The sequence below is a fragment of the Pagrus major genome, chromosome 21 (genome assembly GCF_040436345.1).
Source record: "Pagrus major chromosome 21, Pma_NU_1.0".
Classification (NCBI taxonomy): Eukaryota; Metazoa; Chordata; class Actinopteri; order Spariformes; family Sparidae; genus Pagrus; species Pagrus major.
The window spans coordinates 12212998-12232254 of record NC_133235.1 but is presented as its reverse complement, the minus strand read 5'-3'; the positions used below and the strand labels follow the sequence as shown (position 1 = coordinate 12232254).

Below are 19257 nucleotides of genomic sequence, written 5' to 3'. Positions count from 1 at the left end.
GTTTGATCTACATCAATGCATCATATTCTATAAAATCATCATATGTTTGTAGCTTAGCTATCCTGTGAGAACCACGTATCCAAAAACTTTTATTCCAGCATTGTGATGGTGCATTTTACAGCTAATCGAGTACAGTTTTAAAATACTTTAGTTGTATTCCACTTAAGAAGAAGGAGAATTTTCAAAAAGAACGCTCAATACTTCAATTTACTGTATCGGAAAAATGTTTGACAGGAAGAATATGTAAAATTGTAATCTGAAAAAATAACAAATAACTAAAGCTGTGAGACCAATGTTGTGGAATAATAAGTACAATATTTACTTCTGAGATGTAGTAGAAGTATAAATAAACATAAAAATGAAAGTACAGTAATGCAGTTACAATCCACCACTGGACATACAAACAAAAAGAAGATATAGAAATTCAAAGTCTGCAGTGCTCTACAGTCGACAGAATAACATTATTCTCCATGATTGTACCGCCGCTGAACTTTTGCTTGTGTGTTGTCAGAAGCTTCAGAGCAGAATATTAAAATGAGTCGTCATGAATGACAAAGGTGAGAACATCGTTAACAATAACACAGAAAATAAATATTAGACTTTTCAGTGAGTGTGAAAAAGAATAAAACTCTTGCTTTGTGTGAATTAATAAATGGCAGTTTGAGATTGGAAAATTAGTGATGAAAACTTCTGTAACAGATTTGGGAGGACTAGAGGTAACCTTGTTCTGTAAATTAATTCTATGTCAGTCACCGTTCCAGAGTATTCTCTGTCGTCATGCACGCCTTCATATACGTCTGTGTGTTGCTGCTTTAATACATTCAGTGTTGGTGTCTGTGGCTATTGATGCTGAACCCTCAAAGCTCGCTGCTGAAAGTGCCAGGGGTCTGTGGAAGAGGAAATCATTTCAATACAGGGTACAGTACATATAAAGCTTGTATTCTGTGCAAAAGACATATCTTTACTTGGCTTTCTTCACCAGGAGGCTGATGTGGTTTTCCTTCTCCTCAAGGGTCCTCTTCAAAATATCAAACTCTCTCTGACTTTCCAAGAGTTTCATCTGAAGTTGCTGGTTAGTCTCCTCCAGAGTCTCACAAAAAGCCTGTACTCAGAACAACAGCCAGCAAATTACCAAACAACACTCAGCCTTTGAGGCAAAATTTTTGTGAAGAAAGTGACCTCACCCTAATTTCCTCCGGACTGTCAAATGGACTTGGTGGGTCAACCAAACACAGAAAGTTCCTGACGGCTTCACTGGGGAGCAAATAGAGTCAAAACTACAAATCAAACAAGGTGGAGTGTGATTTCTGAAGTCAGACTTTTAATGCCACAACACACACCTGCTGATGATGTCTTTGTGTAGCGTCAAGTTCTGCAGAAATGTCTGCAGCCCGATCTGCCTCTTGTCTAGAAATTCCTCATCATAGTTGTCTTTGAACCAGCGCTTAGGAGGCAGAGCAAGACAGAAGCTGGGAAACAGCTCTTTAAGCTGCAGGAAAGCGATGAACAAAAGGGTGAGAAAACAAAAAAGAAGTATGACAATAACATCAAACAGTCAGTGGTGTTACAGGAACAGTTTACCCACAAATAAAAATTCAGTCAAGAAGAACAAGAATAAAATCACTCTGTACAGCTTGTCAGGTTTAATCCAAGTTCCAAGAACCTAAACTGATTTGAAAATACATTATTTACACCCTTCTTCAAGTCAAAATCTTCACTGTGGCTGCTAAGCTAAAAGTGTTTGCTTGACCGCCTGTAGAGTCTTTTCAAATTAATCCAGGATCTCGGGGCTTCTGGCGACTTCTGGAACTTGCTGGAACACTGTTTTGCTGTGAAGCTCCAGAAATGATTTGTTGGATCGGCATGAGGGTGAGTAAATAATGACTGACATTTCATTTTTGGATAAAAAAAATTAACTTGAGAAGCTTGAGAAAAGAAGATCATGCTGTTACAACCTCCACCAAGGAAGTTATGTTTTTACCTATGTCCAAGACAAAAACTACTGAACAGATTTTTATGACACTTGGATGGAGGATGGAGTTCAGTTCAGAACAGACCCCATTAACTTTTGGTCCAGATCCAGATAAAGAATACAGTAATTTTTTTCTTGCTTCCTTTAACATTGCAAGATAGGAGGTTTTTTCGTCGACAGAAATTGACATTTTTGTACATTTCTCAGGGAAGAAATCATGGATATTGATGAAAAAAGGTGGTATTTAGGACTGTTGGGCTTGGTGGAAGTATGAGCTCTGTGCCATTCTAGTTGATCATACGAACATTTTGGTCCCTGATGAGTGACACTCTTAACAAAGGTCCAGAGGGACTGAAATGTTAGTAAGATCAATAAATTGTGAGACAGAGCAAGATCTTCTGTTTTCAACACTGTCCACCCTCCATCTGTGTGCAATGACACTGATTGTCGGCATTAACTGATTTCATGACTGTTACTTACTTGGATCTCACCTTGTCATGGAGCCTGTGGAAGTCTTTGTATCTTCTGAAGATCACCCAGCTGTCTCCTGGACCCTCCCTCACCAGGATCTTATAAACCTACAACACAGAAGCCAACGCAGGCTCCACAAATGTGTGAGCATCTGTACAGTTAGTGAGCTGTTCTCAGTGTCTCATCAAGTTAAATGTGTTTAAGTGTGTGTGTCCTACAGAACTGGCAAACTGGGAATTTTCAGTTCAGTTTGTGTTGCAAAACACGCTGACATGCTCACACTTGTGACTGACTGGTTTTGCTCATTCAGCAGTATTGTTCCATCAACACACACACACGCACACTCTAGTTATGTAATCTTTTACAAGAGAGGAAGTCATGTGATGCCAGTAGGACATCACACACACACTGTCAAGGTCCATGTGTTTTCAAAAGGTACACAATTTCTGAAAAGGTTTTAACCTAAAAAATACAATCTTTAAAACAATTTTGTATCAGGTTGAGTTCTTTCTCCTGCCAGACCTGCTTCATCCATACCGTGAATTTTGCCCTCCCCTCCAGGATGTCGTAGCCCAGCAGCGTCGGGGTGATGGGTCTCTCCACCCAGCTATCCCAGTGGCTCCTTTCACCCTCCAGCAGTGTGGATAACCCATCCAATATGCCTTCTCTGGGTCTACTCCAGGAGTCATCTGAGATGGGAGTCCCAACTACAACACTGCAGGGTCCAGCTCCTATAACCCAGGAGATACTTTGTGGAGATGAGGGCTCAGAGTCCATGGATGAAGCAGAATGTATGGGAGACCCTCTCCTGGCCCAGGATCTGCACGCTCCAGTCCAGTCCACTGGGAATGGGACTGGAACAAAGGGAGCAGCCATCTGTGGTGGTCCTGGTGAACTATAGAAACAGGAACACACAGAGTGTACATGTAGTAGCCGACTTACACCAGGTCCGTGTAAATGATCCCACGTTTTGTGTCTATCCTGAGCTGTGCAGGGGCTGTCTTGTTGATAGATTGCTGGATCATCAAAAACACTAGGCAGGGTGTGTGAGACCCACGTAATCAGCAGTTATAATGTGGTAACTGATTTGTGGACACTCTCTGTTTCACAAGGGTTTCAGGTTAGGGACAACATGTGCTTCAGTGGGTCATGTGCTTCATGGTATGTCCCATCCCCAAAGATATAGAGTGCTCTTCCTGTTAAAATGTAACACAAACAGACAGCCTACTAAACGTTATAATGCAAATGTAAACCCAGTGAATGCCTCGTAGTAGTATTGTGATTGGAAATGTATTCAGCCATATTGTAAACTGTGATACATGAGATAATCATATACACAATTATATTGACAGTATGGATCACCCTTAGTAGACTAACATTTAATATAATAATATTTTCTATTTGTTTATTCTTCTACAATGTAAGCTTAGCCTATAATTCCATAATTAGTATTACATTTGAATATCTTTACCATAACCAATATTCGTTTCTGCAATTCTGATTTACTTAAATATTTAATTCCATCCTTTATTTATTTATTTTTTTAAAGTCTTATTGAAATAGAGTTTGTCCATGATGAATGTGTGTTTGTGTTTTTTATTGCCTGTGTTTGGTCTTTTAAAATCATACTAGGGGCAGGATGTCTAAAATCAGTGAAACACTGAATTAAACATATATTACATTATTGTAATTTTTGAGTATTGCTAAAAGTACCCAGTGTAGATGTGGGGCTTAGCTGTCCTCGCACAACCGAATAAAGTTTCCACTTTTGATTGTTGACATGTATTCACACGTGGCATCGACAACAACTTTGTTGGAAAGTCCCATGTTTGGGGAATTCCGACATTTTGAAACCCCCGTAATTCATCAGTTGAGTTCAGGCTCCTAGGAGGTTTTTGTTCCAACGAAACTGAAACAAAAAAATGTTGTATTAAAAGCCTCAACAATGCCGTTTGTCAAACAGTCTTTAAACACACCGTGAACATATTTGGTTTTGTCACTCTATGCAATTCCTCCTCGAAATAAGACACATTCGTGGAGGCTGTACGTGCTCAAATGGCTTTTTGGAAGAAATCCAGGTCAAATGCCTGAGAGCGTCGAAACCTATGCACGTGAACGCATCTTGCCAAAACCCGGAAGCGTGCCGTCGTTAGCAACAACAAACCCACCTGCCTTATGACAGCAGAGCCGAGCAGCTCGTTGTCGTTGTATATCTTTAACCCAGCCTGTGACAGCTGGTCGGATAAAGCCTGGCAGCATATCATGAATAAACGGGCATGTGAAAGCGCAAACATTTACTCCTAAGTGCACGGCGTTTTCCGTCAGCGAACGGGTGAACTGTTTATCGTCTGCTCTTATTCAGCCTTCCTCCTCCTCCGCTACATTAACGTTAGCTTAGCTAGCTAGCAGTCCGCGACATGACGGCATGCGCTTAAATGAGAGAGCTCTTCCTCATTGCGTTCATCAAAAGGGGCAGTTCCGCTTTTAGTGGCTCGCTTAGTGGATGATAAATCCTCAGAGACTTCACGTTAAAGGCTCACTAACTGCTATGGAGCCGTCCGCGGCTATGGGCTGTATGAACATTGGCAGTCTGACCAGCACATTGCCGGTGATACCCTACCAGAAGCTGACCGACCTGTACTACCTGAGCAGAGGGGGCTTCGGCACCGTGTTCAAGGCGCAGCACTCAGACTGGAGGACCACTGTGGCCATCAAGTGCCTGAAACTCGACAGTCCTGTTGGAGAAAGGTAGGATCAGCTCATGTAACAACTGAGGCCATGCACACTGTTTGGGAGGGATTTCAAGTGCTGTAAATTTTAAGATAAATGCACTCTTAAACACAAACGTCCATTGTGGTATTGTAGTGAAAACTCATTTACTGTACAGTCACATACAGCTGTCTAAGGTGGAAGTCAGAGCAGCAGGACTTGAATTTGTGTCAATTTTAATAAAGTGTGATGTAAGCCTTTTGGATAGATTTAAATCAGATGTATTCATAGTGTACCATGGGTGTCTGAGGAGCAGCTGCAGGGTTTGTGTCTGGATGAATAATCACTCTGCCCTCCAGCATATGTTTAATTAAAATGGAACTTTTCAACATAATCTTATAACAAAAAGTGCAAAAAGAGACAGACAGACGTAAGGGTGAGGCTGCTGGCTGACATATGCCTAGCGCACAATTATGCTTCATCTGCCATAACTCTTTGTACAACAACAATAGGCCCATTGATCCTGGATTTTTTAGGCTGATATTGATACTTGAGAGTTTAAAGATCTTATAATGCCTTTTTAACATAAACGTATAACAGTAAAACAACATTTTTGATGAGGATTCATTAAGTTTGGTTGTTACAGAATTGTGACCGAGATATTTAATGGGCAGGTTGTCTCATAATTGAAAAATCCCCATGTCAGTGCTGTATAGTGGACAAACTATACAACTGACTCACCGTTTCTAAGTTATCTTAAACACATCTCGGAGTTTCTGTACTATTATTTCTTGTCACTTATTGGCCAATGTACATGTCGATACTGTAAGCTAATATCAGCAGATATATTGGCTTGGCCAAACAATTGCCCAGGCTCTATTAGGTGCTGTTGCTATGTCCCTGGAGTTGCATCATTGCTCTCTGTTTTGGCTTACAGCTTACAGGTCACAAGAGAAATTTACTCAGATCCACAGATTTAAAGCTGAGCTGCACAAGTTCTGAATACAGTGGCAATTCATTTCCCTGTGTAGAGGCGACTTTCAATTTCACACCATATTGTGCTGATATGATTCATTAAATTTATCATCCAACACATTTCTTGAGACGCAATTAATGATTCTGAGCAACTTGAGCTTGAAAAACAAAATTAATGAATAAATAGTTTTGTCTGACACTTTTAAAGGCCGATCAGATCGTTTTACACATGATTTGCCGTATATACACCATATCAAATATATTTAAATTATCCAGATTGATATTGTGATAATAACATTTGCCCATTGCCCAGCCCTAATGACAGTCAACTTCCAGGATTCATTCCTTTGGCGAGCTTCTCGTAAGTGTGTGTGTACAAACAATACTGTAAATGCCATTGCTGTTTTGTCATCTCTATCACTTTATCTGACTCTGTTTAACCGGCTGTGTTTCAGAGAGAGGAACTGCCTGCTGAAGGAGGCGGAGGTGCTCCACAAAGCCAGGTTCAACTACATAATCCAGATTTTTGGCATCTGCAACGAGCCCGAGTTCTTCTGCATAGTCACAGAGTTTATGAGCAATGGATCTCTGGACCTGTTGCTACACGAGGTAGCTATAGGTCATCATGTAACTTTGTGACATTAAAGGGCACTGTGTAGTTTTTGAAAAGAAATTCAAACTCAGAAACCTAATATTTACAATATTAATGAGGTAATAATACAAACTAAGAAATATTTATTTTTTCCATAACTGAATAAACAGTATAGTATATACATATATATATATATATATATATATATATATATATATATATATATATATATATATATATATGTATATATATATGTATATATATATATATATATATATATATATATATATATAAATAGTATAGTATATAAGTACCGGTATATAATACGGTCCCAGAACACTGTTTGAAGCTAGAAAGGTGGCAGGGTCCACCACATGAAAAATAAAGAGTTTGTTTATTTAGTTTGTTTAGGCATAAAAAATCAGTCAATGAATCTTTCTCTTCTGATTTAAAAACTCTTCTCCAAAACTACATAGTGCACCTTTAAAGAGCTATGTATTGAGAAACAGATGTAGTCCTAACACCGTCATCTTAAAGAATCAGTGTGGATTAATAATTTAAAAAAGCTTCCTTGACCGTGTGGCATTTATGTTTTCCTCTTTCACTCAGATAAGGAAGTAATATATAACGAAATAGAAAAAAATTGCAAATGATTTCTAGCAAGTTTAAATTGTAACCAGTTAAATGACACAGTCACAAATATAAAGAGGACATCTTAAACGTTCGTACTTATTTCTGCACTCCAGTGAGTGAAAGAGTCTTTGTTCTTTTTGGCAAGCTGCTCCATCTCTGGCACTGTCTTTTTTTATGAATCACTCTTCATGTAAATGGCACTCCTTCCCCAAGAGGGACGGCAAGTAAAAGTGAAACTTTGAAACATTCACAGTCTCTGATGAAACTTTGAAACGAGGGAGGGAAAGAGCAAGCTGAGCCACGAGGAATGCAGACAAATATAGCTTGGGGGAAATTCCCACTTGTATTGATGTTGTAAATTTTCTCGCCATTCATTTTGTGCTCTTGGTTTTAAATGCAGCCTAACCCTCTACACATGTCTAAACACATGCTTTATTGATACTTGTATTGATACCTTTATTCCTGGTCTGTGGTCTCCTCCTACAGAAGGACATGTATCCTGGGCTTGCCTGGCCTTTGCGGCTTAGGATTCTGTATGAGATCGCCCTGGGGGTTAACTTCCTTCACAACATGAACCCACCACTCTTACATCATGACCTAAAGACACAGAATATACTGCTGGATGGTGAATTTCATGTGAAGGTATGTGTGTCAGCCACAATTTGTTATAGATTGGGTTCTGGGAAATTATAATGGGCCGTTTTTTGATTCTCCAGACAAGACATTGAGAAAATAACCAGCTAATTAATCAATAAAGAAAATAATTGTTAGTTGCAGCCCTAATTATTATTTCTTTAAATAATTGGGTTCCCCAGGAGAAGTGCTACCTTAAAAGCACTTTGTGCTAATAAAGAAAATGTGTAAAATTAGCTGCCACTCTAATAAACAGGACAGTTGCTAATAATCTCTTAGCTCAAATCAGTTGTCTTTGATTGATTAAAGAAAAGGGTGATTAAAAAAAGGAAAAACATTGTTAAAAAATATGTCCAGAATTCTCAAATAATGCTCCTAATATTCTGCTTTGGTTCTGTCCAGATTGCAGACTTCGGCCTCTCAAAGTGGCGGCAGCTGTCGGTCAGTAAAGGCTCAGGATCCAAGCCCACAGAGATGGGGGGCACCGTCATCTACATGCCCCCTGAGAAGTATGAACCATCCAAGAGCCGCCGGGCTGATGTGAAACACGACATGTACAGGTGAGACACAACACCCCAATAATAACAAGTGATTAGAAATATGTTGGACTAAAGAATGAGCAGCAGTAAGTCCCTTCATTCATTAATCTGGGTTTTAGTTTCTAGTAGGTCAGTTGTCAGATTATTGGGCAGAATTTGTGAATGGCTGAACTCTTGATGACTTTATTACACTGTTTTTAACTCTGTAAATATTTGTCGAGCACTATCAGCACCACAGGCAAATTATTTTTTCCTCATTGGCAAAGTGTGACAGTTTGCAAGCATGTGGTTGAATTGTTAGCATACCAACCAGAACAGTGCAGAGATCTGTGCCAAAGACTAAATCTGTCAACAGGGAAAATGGTCTGATTTCTGGAAACTGGAGGACTGGTGACAATTACAAAACAACTAGTCAATTTCTCTCTGTGTCTGACTAATAATCTCTCCTGGATCGTGGCTGATGCAGTCTCTAAAGGTTTTGGGTAATAGGTTTGAATTGCTGCAACAGGTCTTTTCTCTTCCTCAAAGCAGCCTGTCGTGTTAGCTCGTGGTAAAGTCCCTCAGATCTGAAGGGGAAAACCAGTCTTAAAGAATGAGCTAATTTCCCTTATCTGTTTCTCTTTGTGCTGTTTACGTTATAGCTATGCCATCATTATGTGGGAAGTGCTGTCCAGGCAGATTCCATTTGAAGGTAACACATTTTATATGATGTTGTTTTGTCACTTTCTCATTCTGTACAGTGTGATCTTTCACTGTGCTATCAGACTAATCACTGACCTGTGTGAATGTGTTTGTGCGGTCAGAGGTGACCAACCCCATGCAGATCATGTTCAGTGTGCTGCGGGGGATGCGTCCTGACACGAGTCTGGACAGTCTGCCCGCTGAGATTCCCAGCAGAGAAACTCTCATCAGTTTAATGACCTGCGGCTGGACTTCAAACCCCGATGAGCGACCTTCCTTCCTCAGTGAGTTCACGCAGAGTCCACCCACTCAAAAGATCGCACTCTTCTGCCGTGGCTTAACACTTTAGGAGGACATCTCTCTTCGTGTTGAGTAATAGATAAATCCTCCTGACAAAGCAGTGACTAAGTATCAGCTTCCTGTCACATTTTTGAAAATTTCTCTGCTGTCTTCACTGAAACAACATCCATTTCCCTAACTTTTGTAAAGAAGCACAAAACCTCAAACTTTCAAACTGCTCAAAGTAGTTTTAGCTTTAATGAAATGATGAAAATATATTTTACAGAAGATCATTTCATCATTATTTGTGGTTGGTTGCATGTCACTTTAACTTCTCTTTCTGACCAAAACTGAAATAAATCAAAACCACATTTTGATAATCAGAACATGACACATATTTATGACTTAAGTGTGGTTTTCCATTCAGTCACTTAAATAAATTATTAATTTAATTCCCAAAACATGTGGGAATTAAAGTGCACCTTATCTTCTTTCTTTAATTTTGTCTCACTGACACACCCATACAGACTGCAGAGTCACACCATCACAGTCACAAGGTTTTGATTTATCTGTCCTCATTTGCTTGTAGTAATTGCTCTCTGATCCTGAGTGTAACAGTTCAATACATTTCCATTTAATTATTTTAAAAAAGGTGCAAAAATCCCCAGTGAAGAAGTCTCTGACCCCCAAATTGGCAGATACAGTTTAAAAAAAAGAAAGAAAAAAAGCACATGATTAGGCAAAACAGTGATACCAGTTAAAATGGTTTCATTCTGCATTGTTAAATGACATATCAATAACATTGTCATGTAGGTAAATCATTAAAAAAACAAAAAAAATCTGCAGAACATCTGCAGAGCTTGTAGAAAGGTGCAGAATAAAAGTAAATAATCTCTTTTCCGTAAAAATGGCTGAGTTCTACAGTATGCACCCACCATACAGTACTGCCCTAATGTTTATTTAGCTAGTATTAGCAACGTTAGCTAATGTTTGCTGGATAACGTTGGCTAGTGCACAAACTGGCAACCACTTGAGGGGGCAGATGATTCAAACAACAGCAATATTTGGACATGAATACAGTGGAAGGCGGGGGATCGAATGCCACATTTATTGGCTGAATGTTATCAATTTCACCTTTAAGTTGTGATGTGTTCACTGCCATTTCAGAGTGTTTGATCGAGCTAGAGCCGATGGTGAGGAACTTTGACGAGATTGACTTCCTGGAGGCCGTGTTGGAGATCAAGAGGTCAAAGGTCAGTTGAGGAGTCATCTCATATTTTTAGTATATTATTAAAGAGATGACAGGAAATTAAGTGCAAGACCTGGAATCAAACTGGGGTCTGGTTTATTGTTGGTGCCTTGAAGCCAGTCATGAGTCCAGTTCTCACAGTTTTGATTATCTGAACTGCTGAATATGGATAATGGTATGGAAACCCTAAATGGTCATGGGTCAAACATATAATGTCCTTCATTGTTCCATGATAACAAGTAAAATTTGATTTTAGTTTTCTCTAGATCACAAGTTATTTTTGTCATTATCACAGAATAACAAGTGTTGTGTTAATGAGACAACAAGATCATTTATCATAAGAGTGGACCATGACATAAACACTGCTCTGTGGGGTGGGTTTGAGAGTTTTAAAGCAAACCGTATGAACTTTTAATGAACCTTTCCCATTTGAGTGTTTAACCTATTAAATTAATATGAGGTTATTTACATTACGGCAACTGTAAGGATAGGTGTAACAATAGTAGTCCTATTATCATGTACTGTTTGTTTCCACATTGACTTTTTAAAGGGAGATACTTGTGAGGAGTAGCTGGCTAGAGCTAAAATTATGCTAAAATGCTTTAATCGACAATAGTCTGACATACAGTGATCAACTCGAGGCAGATGTGTTACTGTCCAAACTCTTGTTGGCCTCGGGAAAAGAAACTACCAACACTGGGGGGTGTTCGAATGGTATAGGCTAATAAAGTCTGTACATAAATTAGTAAATAAAACAGTCTGATGCATTGATCAGTTATTGGTACTCACTGATGTGACATGCTTAGGTGAAATCATTTGCTACACTTGTCAAGATGCCATGTACTGTATGCATGCTGGCATGGCGCTGTTGATCTGTTAAACATTAGGCTTTGAGTAATAAGAGGGAACGACTTTTTGTTTTCTTGTGATAGCAGGTTAATTTATCTCATTATCTCGGGCTAACAAAGCTTGTTTTCTTAAGATCTTGAGAAAATTATGTTTTTGAAACAACATTTGTTTTTCCATGATAAGGACATAAATAACTCATAATCTCGAGAAAACAAATAATATTTAACTTGTTATGACTGGAAAATTGAGTAGATAATATGTTTGACCTATGAAACAGAATAACGGGGCCAGTTACATACTGTAGTGAGTTTGAATGGGCTGGAAAGATTTAGTTTGGACTTGAATTAGACTTATTAATTCACTGATAGAAAATACTGGCAAATGCTTGTCACATTTTACCAGAGCCTAAAGTGATGATATATTTCTTACTTGTTTCACTAAAAGTCCAAAGCACCAAAAGTTTCATTCTTTTTTTACAAGGAGAAAAGCAAGCAACGTATTAGACTTATTGGACTGAAACCAGCCAATGTTTAGTGTTTTTTCCCCTATATAAATGAACAAAAGCAAACGGTTCTTCTTCACTTTACTAATTAATTGTCATATTCTGTAGCTGTTCCCTTTCACTAAACACCAGCTCTACAGCAGTGTGAATTCACTTCTGAGAGTGAAGCAGAACTGTACTATTGGAAACAAAAACCTGTTCTCTGTAAAGCAAATATTTATCATCTGACGTCCTGTTTGTTTTTTCTATCACGTCTCAGTGGTGTTAGGTAATAATAGTGATGGTTTGTACAGATTTATTAAGGAATTCCCCTGCTCAGGAATACACAATTACATGCAACATACAAACTCGGTGTGTAATCTGGGACAGTTTGAATCGGACAAAGAGAGGATGATGGGTCAAAAAGTTTACTTCATAATTTCCCCTTAACATATCCTTCCTCTTTTCAGTCATAGTGTGTGTGTGTGTGTGTGTGTGTGTGTGTGTGTGTGTGTGTGTGCACGTGACTGAGACTATTGTTTCTTGTTTTCAGTGAATCTTGTTTGTAAGATGAAGTTGGATTGAAGCCTAGTAACAGGCAACTGATTATACGCTTGTGAGGAAGAGGAAAAAAACAATAACTGTGTTAAAGGAATAGTTCATCCATTAATGAGAAGTTAGTCTTGTGTGTATTGCCGTTTATTCACTAGCACTTTTGGCCCCGCCAAGTCAAACCGAGCCGCGTGGATTTGCTTTTCCATCACCAGTTTTTTCACGCGATGGACCTGCTCCGGAGTAGGGCCAAGCTGCGGCTGCCTCACCTCCAAGCGGGCCTGCGGTGAAGTCTCGCAACTGCAGCCAAACCATTACAAGCACCAGTCTCCTCCTAAAATCGATACTGAACTTATGTCTGTGCAGGAAACCTCAGAGAAAGACTGTCATCCTGTTTGTTCTTTCAAACATCTGCTGTGTTTTACTGTTTCATCGTGTTCACTTGCAGGAGTCATGTTTAGTTACTGCTGGTGAAAAGATAAAGTTTCCCGTAATGCTGGAAATAAAATCTTTTAAATGACTAAATAACGGGGGGCTTTTATTGTGAAGAATTTATAGTAAATTAAACTTGTTTGTAACTGAATTAGCAGAGCCACTTTGTTAGCGGTGATTCTTCGATAGTCCTGCAGGGATCAGGACAAGCGTGTCATCGGTTTAAGACACACCTTCAAGCAGGAAGCCCAGTTGTGATGGAAATGCAAAACCCCGGCCGCGCCGAGTCAAACCAAGTAGAGCCGGGCCGGCAGATGTTATGGAAAAACGGCACATGTTTGAAAGGAACCGTCATTCCTCATTTTAGGAGTAATATTACATTCTGATCTTGTGTTTTTAATTTTGTTACGAGTGATAAATAGCCATGATAAGAATAGGGACGCACAACAAGTGATGATTGGTGTATAGCTCTTAAATTCAGTTATACAGGAGGACCATTCAGTATGAGCAACACTTGAAGGCTGAAACTTCGACCAGGGCAAAATGTAGGAACTAGTGAAGTAAATTTTTAACCATGTGATCAGATACATGAAGCTCCACAAACTGTCTGACACAGTTTAGTCATTGTTTCTCCATTTGGAAACCTAAAGAACAACTTCCCTTGTATGTTGTGTGGAAACATTTGAACAGTTTTTTATAAGAGGGTTGGGGAGATAAAGTGTTTTGTTTGGGTTAACAGCATATTTATTGGCGTTGTCATATTAATTGCTCACCACTTATCTTCCCCATCGGGATTACTCATTACTCTCTTCTTCCTTGTTCCTCCACAGTTGAGGGGGAGGTCAGGCTGTTGTGCTGCCCAGTCAGTGAGTGACAAGAGGAGTGAGGAGGGATCCCTGAACATGCTGAAGGACAGGCCCAGCCTCTGGCCGGTCAGTAGCTGAAATGTCTGCTGAAAATATCAAGATAAAGTCTAATAATAAACATTGATACTTAGGAATTTAAACCTTGGTCTGCCTTATTCCGTCTTAAATGTGTGTGTGTCAGTGTCAATTAAACATCACTGTTTGTCCTGCCACAGGAGAGCTCCACCTCAGGCTCAGGCTCTTGCTCCTCCCAGGACACAGACATATCTCTGCCAGGCGACCTCATCAGCAGCAATGTTGCACCCTCTAAAGGTATTTACAACAGGAATGGCATTTTATATTGGTGTCATTGAATTAGTGGGGCTCTCAACATCAGGTTTTATGTAGAAAAAAAACAAAACAAGAAAACAACCTGTATATACATGGGTACATCACAGCTCTTCTTCTCTTTCTGATGTAGAGGGGCTTCCATTGTCTTTCTCGCCTCCCTCTCTTGAGCGTCCGCAGTCTTTGAAGGATATCAACATAGTCAACAATCTGAACGGCCATCCGAGTGCCAGGCCCATAAACGATTGGAACATACCCGTTAAAAACCCCATGCCCGTCACTGAATGTGATACATGGCAGGATAACACCCCCCTTAAGCTACAACCTCAGCAACAAGGTAATCAGTCAAAGGTAACAGTACACTGTAGTGCTGTTTATCCATCTAAATTGTTTTGATGTGAGTTGCATAGTTTCGAGATATCGTAATATAATGGAATATAATGAAACTCTAGGGCACTCTGCTTGTGTTGCTCAAAGCACTAAGAAACGCACTAAGTTACTCAACATAATCCACAGACCTTGTTGTGAGCAGCTTCAATTAATGGATGGGAGGCTTGTGCTTGTGACAGCGTGGGATGTAACATAAATGCCATCTTCCTCCACTGAGCTATAACGTTAACTAGCTTAGTTAGCTTCATTTCCTTGTATGAGGTAAGACAGAAAGAAAATAGTTCCAACATGAAACTGCTCACAACAAGTACTGTGGATTGTCTCGATTAACTGGGTCATGATTTGTGGAAATCAACATTCCTGTTGTAATTCTTTGGTGCCTTGATCACCACAAACCGAATCAGTCTAGATGTATAAATAGCACCACAGGTAAGAGGAAAAAAAAAAGAAAGAAGTTGATTTGGGGGTGAACTGTCCCTTTGCATAATAACATAATAGGTGATAATCATATTCTTGAAAGTTAAATTGAATGATGTTCTTATTGTTTAACCAAAATCTACAACCAATCACTCCTCTCCCTCCTCTCTTGCAGCAGATTACTCTCCTCCCTTGTTGCACTCCCCTCCCTCAGAAGGCCCGATCGCCCAATGGATCTCGAACCGCCGCGAAGCGATCGTCAACCAGATGACGGAGGCCTGTCTGAACCAGAGCTTGGACGCCCTGCTGTCGCGCTCCATGCTGATGCGTGAGGATTACGAACTGGTGAGGAACCAGCCCACGCGCACTGCCAAAGTCCGCCAGCTCCTGGACAACTGTCACCGGCACAACGAAGACTTCTGCCGCGTCATTGTACGCAAGCTGCATGACAACAAGCAGAACGGTCTGCAGCCGTACCCGGCGGAAATCAGCTCCCCTACCGCAGCCGTGCTCCCTAGCGCACCACCGCTGTCCATGTCTTGCAATTTCCCCAGGAACGTGTAGCAGCAGCCAAACAATAGAAGCAATCCAGATTATAGACTGTGCCGACTTTACACTACACGCTGTCATCAGTGTCGACGTGGTTGCTGTCTCAGTAAGAATGACGAACGGCTGCTTGAGGGAAAAGAGTCACAGGTAGAAAAACTTAAGCCACCCATCAACTAGAGACAAAAGTTTTTATTCTGTATAATCAGAATCAAAAGATTTCGACTGAATCAGTATTTTTTATTTAACAATGTTTGGATTTAACAAGGTGATTTATTTATAGTCCCTTCATTCTGAGTGGATGTATCGCAGGGTTTCTCTCCTTTTGGTACGTTGATGATTTTGTCTGCAAAGCTCAGTTACCGTTATTTAAAGACATTATTATGTAGTGCTGTATTTTTGTGTGTGTGTGTATGTGCGCAAGTGTGTGTGAGTGAGTGTGTGTGTGTTTGTGTGTGTGTGTGTTTGGCCTTATTTGTAGAATGCAAACATCTTCAGTTTGCTCAATTGATCTGAGACAGGAGGACAGTTAACATACTGGAAAACCAACATCAAAAATAAGTTTAATACTATTATTATTATTTAAGGGACACTGTGTAATTTTGGAGAAGAAATTCAGTCTCAGAATTTTAATATTTACAATATTAATGAGGTAATAATACAAACTCAGAAATATTTCTTTTTGCCATAACTGAGTAAACAAGCTGTTCTCAGAGGAAAATAAGGTCCCCAGAACACTGTTTGAAGCTAGACAGGTGGCAGGGTCTGCCAAATATAAGCAAAGTAAAAAGGTATGAAATTGTGTTGTCCTTTTAAGGTCAGTTTGTTTAATCGGTTTATTCAGTCGTGAAAACAAAGAGAGTTTGTTTATTTTGTTTGTTTAGGCATAAAAAGTGAAGTCAATGAAGATCTTTCTCTTCTGACTAAAATTTCTTCCTGAAAACATCATAGTGCTCCTTTTAAAGTATCAAGTATTAACAGGTTAATAATCCTGATAATAATCTTCACTACCAGTGAAGTGAGTCAGTATCACAGAAGACTAAGCGTCTGTCTCTCAGTGAGAAAATGCGAAGTCAAGTGTTGTGGGAGGCTGACTTCAGAGCTAATGATTGCAATATAACTACCAGAATGTAGTCCTTCTTGTTAGCAGCTTCATGTCACTCAGCTGAGGTGTTGGATAGAGCTGTGATTTTGGTTCAGTGGTCATGTGACTGTATGGAACCGTTGAGCTAAAGAGAGTCACTGGGACACAGAGTAAAGAGGAAGTTGAGATCGTAATACTACACTCAGAATGAGAGTGATGCGTGCATGTCTGCATGTCTAGCTTAAAAATGGGACAAAGTGATCTGCCCTGGAATTTCTTTTGGTTTTCTCAAGCCACCTCCCAGTTTTCTGAACAAGGTTCTCTTACAGTTTATCCACGGACTCTGAGCTTAACAGTTTTGATCGTGCTGAGCTGCTCTGCAGACGACAACTGCAACATGTGAACAGAGAAAACCGGCTCTGCTTGTAGCAAACCTGTAGTTTACCTACTTCCAAGCAGTTGCTCTGCTCAGTTCGTCTCTTGACTCATACAACTTTTTCTATCTAGCTGTGCTTCCTAATCTGTTAATAATGACAGTTATGCTTGTTTATAAAATACATTTCTCTCTTTTCTTAAGAAAATACACATGCATCAAGGCGGTAGCAGCAGTTCATCTGTATTAATGGGAGTAATACCTTTCTGTCAGCCACGGGGCTAGCTGTTACTTCATTCATACATACAGCATATTTATATATGATCTTTGTGCCAACATGCAGAAGTTAAGAAGCAAATTCTGTTTCTAAGACACAGTCGTTCTTCACTCCTCCTTATTGTTGTGTGTGTGTGTGTGTGTGTGTGTGTGTGTGTGTGTGTGTGCGTGTGTGTGTGCGTGTGTGTAATAGGACTGCAACTAATGATTATTTCCATGATTAAACAATTGATCTGTAAAAGAGCCAAAGGTGACATTTTCAAATAGTTTGATTTATTAAAATTAACTACTTATTTATTGATTACCAAAATAGTTGCAGGTTCACTTACTTTCAATTGGCAGATGGCTTAATCAACTACTCGTTTCAGCTCGAGTGTGTATGTTGCGTGCATGCATGTCTGTGTTATTTGTCATGAGGAGCCTTACTGTCTTCATCACTGCCTTCACTTGCTCAAACGGGTGCTTAAATTACTAATGTAGCTGTGGTGTTTACTGCCCGAACCATTATAGATTCACCACAGAATGAATTTTGTTCCCTTTTATCTAAAAAAACGCACTTCCTTTTTGTTATATGGATGCACATGTTCCCCATCATTCAATAAGGGATGTACTACGAAAAACAGAGTGAGCAATGAGCCACAGCAGGTCAATATTAGTAACAGGAAATTGGACACAATGATATAATGTAATTTAAATGACAACAGGAAAGCCAAGTTAGGTCGATGTGCTTCCATGATGTTGGATATGTCTTTGATAACCGTGCCTCTTATACTGCTTGGTCTCAACTGTAATAACATGCAAAAGCCTTTTACACACATATCAAGCAAAAGAGCGGAAAAATGCTACACATTTGATAGTCTAAATATGTTATTACATGTTTTGTACTGTAGATGATAGTTTCATCTTTTTTATACATTCTTTCATTTGTGATCTCAAAGTCATGCATTGTTTTTGTGAAGTGATGATTTGATACTAGCCTTCTGCAAAATACCGATGTAATTTAGTGCTCATGTCATTATCAGTGTCAGTTGATCAAAAATAATATATCATGTCACATAAAGTTCAGTTGATGTGTAGCCGGGGTTTCAACAGAAACTAGGTTTTTCATGTTGTATCAAACTTCATTAAAATGGTTCTTTGTTTTTACTTCTGCCTGCTTTCTTCTTTGCTCCTCTTGACTAATGGGGAGAGGTGAGGGGCACCCTGGGCTTCACCTGCAAAATGTCACTGGCAAAGAACTACTTTAAAGAGATGCAAAATGACCACAAAAATATTCAAAAGGATGGCAAAGCGATGTTAAAACAATCCTTCACACAGAACTGTTGCAAAACAATGCAAAAGAATCACAAAGTGGCGTAAAAGCAATCGCAAAACCATGAAAAACAACTACAGAGGATTTAAAAAAAGAACTACAAAGAAATACAGAACAAGAAACCAGACACGAAGATATGTTGGCTCCTCTACGTAAGAGGGGCGTTGACCTCGCCCGTGTCTGTTTGTTCTGTTTGTCGGTTTGTGTGCAGGATCACACAAAAACTGCTGAACAAATTTCCATGAAACTTGGATGGAGGATGGGTCTCGGCCCAGAATAGACCCTGTTAACTTTTAGTGCGGGTCCATGAATTTGTTCCCACTTTCTTTAACATTGCCAGATTGTTATTGACGTTTTTCAACATTTTCATTCATTTCTCAGTGGTTAATGCATGGATCTTGAGTGAGGGCAGTTTGAGTTCCATTATTTTCCAAATAAAGGAGTTGTAGGGGATTTAAATATACTTTATTCAATATTAGATTAGGCTCAATTGAATTAAGGGGGACTGTTGGCAGAGGTACGCTCTTTACAAGAGTGCCATTCTCGTTTCATAATACGATCCATGTCGCAACCTGTTTCAGAGACTGATATAGCCCTTGCTCCAAATTTTCTTATGATA

At 39.5% G+C, this 19257-nt stretch overlaps 2 protein-coding genes across 4 annotated transcripts; one reads left to right on the top strand and one right to left on the bottom strand.

Annotated features, from left to right (window-relative positions):
* Positions 1–411: 411 nt before the first annotated feature.
* LOC141017198 (sorting nexin-16-like) lies at positions 412–4678 on the bottom strand. Its single transcript, XM_073491848.1, has 7 exons — positions 4612–4678; positions 2981–3338; positions 2464–2550; positions 1341–1489; positions 1185–1254; positions 966–1102; positions 412–887 (listed from the first exon to the last, which is right to left on the bottom strand). Exons 2-7 carry the CDS (start codon positions 3317–3319, stop codon positions 788–790), a joined length of 882 nt encoding a protein of 293 aa, XP_073347949.1. The 5' UTR covers positions 3320–3338; positions 4612–4678; the 3' UTR covers positions 412–787.
* LOC141017196 (receptor-interacting serine/threonine-protein kinase 2-like) lies at positions 4660–18472 on the top strand. Of its 3 annotated transcripts, none has more exons than XM_073491846.1 (11): positions 4661–5191; positions 6583–6736; positions 7839–7994; positions 8388–8545; positions 9166–9215; positions 9328–9489; positions 10652–10737; positions 13878–13979; positions 14129–14225; positions 14374–14577; positions 15226–18472. In XM_073491846.1, the coding sequence occupies exons 1-11, from the start codon at positions 4947–4949 to the stop codon at positions 15609–15611; spliced, it is 1800 nt and encodes a 599-aa protein (XP_073347947.1). In that variant the 5' UTR covers positions 4661–4946; the 3' UTR covers positions 15612–18472. The 3 variants fall into 3 exon arrangements, with proteins under 3 accessions (XP_073347948.1, XP_073347947.1, XP_073347946.1); XM_073491845.1 differs by having other exon boundaries at positions 4662–5191; positions 15223–18472; XM_073491847.1 differs by lacking the exon at positions 14374–14577 and having other exon boundaries at positions 4660–5191; positions 15223–18472.
* Positions 18473–19257: the final 785 nt, after the last annotated feature.

Bases quoted from the DNA above. Each gene is read 5' to 3' on its own strand.
- LOC141017198 (XM_073491848.1), bottom strand. From the start codon at position 3,319: ATGGCTGCTCCCTTTGTTCCAGTCCCATTCCCAGTGGACTGGACTGGA. The intron at 1,255-1,340 runs GTGTGTGTTGTG...TTTGCTCCCCAG, and splicing joins CACAAAGACATCATCAGCAG to TGAAGCCGTCAGGAACTTTC. The intron at 888-965 runs GTAAAGATATGT...CCTCTTCCACAG, and splicing joins CTCCTGGTGAAGAAAGCCAA to ACCCCTGGCACTTTCAGCAG.
- LOC141017196 (XM_073491845.1), top strand. From the start codon at position 4,947: ATGATAAATCCTCAGAGACTTCACGTTAAAGGCTCACTAACTGCTATG. The intron at 9,490-10,651 runs GTGAGTTCACGC...CTGCCATTTCAG, and splicing joins TGAGCGACCTTCCTTCCTCA to AGTGTTTGATCGAGCTAGAG. The intron at 10,738-13,877 runs GTCAGTTGAGGA...GTTCCTCCACAG, and splicing joins TGGAGATCAAGAGGTCAAAG to TTGAGGGGGAGGTCAGGCTG.